This window comes from Pteropus vampyrus, unplaced genomic scaffold (assembly GCF_000151845.1).
Source record: "Pteropus vampyrus isolate Shadow unplaced genomic scaffold, Pvam_2.0 Scaffold79, whole genome shotgun sequence".
In the NCBI taxonomy this organism is placed as follows: Eukaryota; Metazoa; Chordata; class Mammalia; order Chiroptera; family Pteropodidae; genus Pteropus; species Pteropus vampyrus.
In genome coordinates, this window is record NW_011888860.1 from 2,500,873 (window position 1) to 2,504,538 (window position 3,666).

The window sequence follows — 3,666 nt, forward strand, 5'->3', positions numbered from 1 at the left end:
GCTGCTGATGGAGACCGCTGCGTGCGGCGCGAAGGGCGGCGGGGGCGGCCGGACGTGCGGCAGCTCCACCAGAGTGGGTCTCTCGTAGCGCTTGGCCAGAGCCGGTCTCTTGCCGGGGAACGTCTTGAGGACGCTGTAGGGGCTGCGCTGCTTGTAGATTTTGGGGACGCTGGGCCCCTCCTCCGCCGGCTGCATCTCCTCCTCCATGCTGCGCCTCAGGGCCAGTCCCCGGTCGCACGCCCCCTCCCCGCCCGGCGCCGGGCTCTGAGGTTGCCTCCGCCGCCCGCCCGCCGGCTCTGCCCGTGTGCGCGCGTGTGGGAGGGTGTGTGTCTGTGCCGTGGCCGCCGCCGCCGTCACTGCCGCCTGTCGCCAAGCCTGGCATCGCTGAGCCCCCGCGCGGGGGGCTGCCGCCCGAGAGTTGATTGACAGGCCGCCTCGCCAATGCCTGGAGGGAGAAAGGAAGTAAAGAGCAAGTGTTTAGGGTAATATCTGCTAATGATAATGCGGGCGGGGGCGGGGCCTGGCGCCGCCACTGCCCGCGGGGTAGGCCCGCCGGGTGTGCGTCTTCGACGGGGAGGTGGGGGAGGGAAGGGGACGGCTGGGACCAGAAAGGCGACCTGGTAACAGGGCGAGGTTCGGGCCAGGGCGAGACTTCTGAGATCCAGATGTGGAGTCGAGACTTCTGCTGTCGGCGGCGTCTAGCTCCGGAAACGAGCGCCTGGCGCCCCCCAACGCGACCCCAAACTATCGGCGTTGCACAGCGTGGCGGGTGGTAGTTCGGCAGGACGGGGCGGAGTGGTTTGAGTGCGTGCGTGCGTGCGTGCCTTGGGGAGGTCTTACAGCCAGTTCTTTTGCGGATCAGGAATTACTCCCCCAACCTTCTGAGAAGAACTTTTGAAGATCTCGACCCAGGTCGCTGCACGTTGTTTGCACGCCTGCGCTTCTGCCCACGTCCAGCACGTGGCCTTTGAGCTCATGCCGATCATAAGAACGCACAGGGCGTTGGACTTTTAACAATATTTCATTAATTCCCTATAGGAGCGCTGAGGGTGCGTAACAGAATCATTTCGCCCATTCTACAGATGAGAAAACTGAGGCTCCTTGCACAGATGTATCCAGGTCATTTGAATTCAAATCCTTACTTCTCATAGTAGATAGACTGTGCAATTGAGGAGAAAATATGGCCAGATACCTCCTTTTGGGATGGAGATTAGATAACTCAACAATATTATTTTAAGACCAGGGTGGCCGGAGAGCCCTCACTCTGCATTGCCCAGCCTGTTCCTCTCTGCATCTGAGGCCACAAGGCCAGGGTTTCTGGAGGACACACAATTTCAGTAGTTGTTTGAATGAGAGAAGACCTTCTGTGGTGTGGAGGAGGATCTCCATATGGGGTAGAGATGTCTTCAAATCCAGAGAAGTGTCCTGGCATCTCCCAGCCACTTTTTTTTTTTTTTTTTAAAGACCAAATCTCCCTTCCCCTAAGCCAAATCCCATATCATCATACCCCTCCTAGGTTTGGTTTCCAGCCTTCAATCTTCATTCTCCAGGTTAGAATTCTGGGTACATCTCTTTCTTGATGTATGACTCACCTCATCTCTCCACTCTGAAATAACATTCCTTTTCAGAGCTTTCCTTTTAGTCTTGGGAAAGTGACCCATTTTCTTTTTCTTGGGGTTCAGGTCCTTGGCCTCTCATTTCCCACATCTTTCTTATTTTGGAAGCAGCCTCTCTCTTTCTTGGTTCAGCTTCTGTGTTCCTCTACCCTAGAGAGTCTGTGTCTCTCCTTGCAACCTCCTTAGATCGTGCTGTGGTTCCTCCCCAACCTCCGTTTATTAGAGATGAAATAAATAATGCCATAAATAAAAGTATTTGGGAGTCCAGGAACTGTCAGGGCTGATTAGGGCATAGAGGACATTTTCTTTCTCATTATGCAAAAGCATTTCATGGGGAAATAAAAGAGGTTTCATTGTAACTCATGCATGTCATATTTCAAGGAATTCAAGATATTAATCATATTTAACATTATTTGCAACGTTTCTCCCTGGCTTCTGAAAACTGCTAAATGAGGACACGTGGATCACTAGGAAAAAGGGAGACAAGCATGAGAGGGACAGTTAAGAAATAATGAAATGCTGGTGAAAGACAGGAAGAGAGAATGAGATGCCAGGGAGATGTTTCTTAGGCACATAAGTGAGAAATGGGAGAGCTGCTTCTGAGACGTGAGACAGCTAAAATTGAATGATATACTGGAGGAAATAAATGATAACAAACCTCCCCACACTTTTCTTTCTATAAAGCAGTTATGAATTTTGCATTGAAATGTTTTCCTCTCACTTTACTCCCAGATAATTTGTCAATAAGTCTTGGCTTTTGAAAAGAAATTGGGGTACTGGTAGTATGTGTGGTGGTGGTGGTGGTAGGGTGTAGAGGGGAGAAATTCTTGAGTTCTACCGAAGAAGAATTTCCTATACCTGAGGACTTTTTCTTTTGCTTATGTATTTTTAATTTGTATCACCCTCACTACTTCAAACACCATAAGAGACTGGGAACAGTACTTCTTTTGTTATATTTTACCTACCAAAAGGACCTATCAGCCTGTACATCAAAAAGTGGTTGTTTCTGTAAAACTAAATGCTAAAATTAGTGGTTTAGCTTTTTTTTTTTTTCCTTTAAAGTGGGTGGTGGGAGAGGGCACTTAGAGGAAAAATATTATAAATTTAAAAATGAACAGCTTTCAGATCCCCATACTAGCAGTCACCTATGTCTGGGGTCCACAGGAAAATGAAGTGCTTAACAATCACTCTTTAGAAAATAAAAAGGGCATTGATTCTAAGTGTGGAGTTGAACTCAATTTTAAAATTGTAACTGACCTGCTAATTCCTGCCTGGGATTGTACTTAGCTGAGTATTGTACATAAATGTATGTATTGAATTGTTTATAAATCACTGGTAGCACTTTGTAAGCATCTTTCTGTAAGTTATAGTCTAAATTATCAGATGGTGACTTTGCTGTTATCTTCTTTTTAGGGTCTCAAACGGGCTCATAGGATAGTAATTGCACTCATGCTTTAAATCTCATTAGATATTTACTCTTTATCTCAGGAAAATAGATCGTGAACTTTTAAAAGTCAAGTGGCTATTTATGGACAGGGTGATTTTTTGATTGGCAGCATGTCAGTTTCTTGAACCATCCAGAATATAGCTTTTAAATAATGTCAGCCATGGGAAATGCTTTTTATTGCACCAATTTCAATGATATTTAATGAGCTTCTGATTGACTGTTTGATCTCCCAATGTTTTGTGCTACTTTTAATTCATTTCATATAATAGAAAAAAAAGTAATTGGAATAAAATTTTGTGACAAGATAATGACCTTCCACTTTGAAATTAAATGTCTGATTAGCTTCAACATTTTAATGCTGAGATGATATTGCAGCAGGAACAGGGGTGTGCATACTATCATTTGGTGGAAAATGACTGAGGAATACCCCTTTGTATTTCCCATTGCATAGCAGAAAGGGCGTGGTGGCCTTAGAATCATAGACTGATAGAGCTAAAAGGGACCTTAACGGTCTTATATTCTTGTGACTGAGCCTATACCTATAGTTTTTCTTTGCCTCTGTCAAGTGGTTGTATAAACCATGCTTAAAATCCTCCAGTAATG

At 46.2% G+C, this 3,666-nt stretch overlaps 1 protein-coding gene across 1 annotated transcript in view; it reads right to left on the reverse strand.

The window, feature by feature from the left end:
* The window catches only part of BEND4 (BEN domain containing 4), a 32,089-nt gene extending 31,774 nt beyond the window's left edge, over positions 1-315 (reverse strand). Inside the window, exon 1 of the mRNA XM_011362795.2 lies at positions 113-315. Coding sequence (XP_011361097.2) covers positions 113-207 — 95 coding nt within the window. The 5' untranslated portion in view covers positions 208-315. The remainder of the gene's footprint in view (positions 1-112) is intronic.
* Positions 316-3,666: the final 3,351 nt, after the last annotated feature.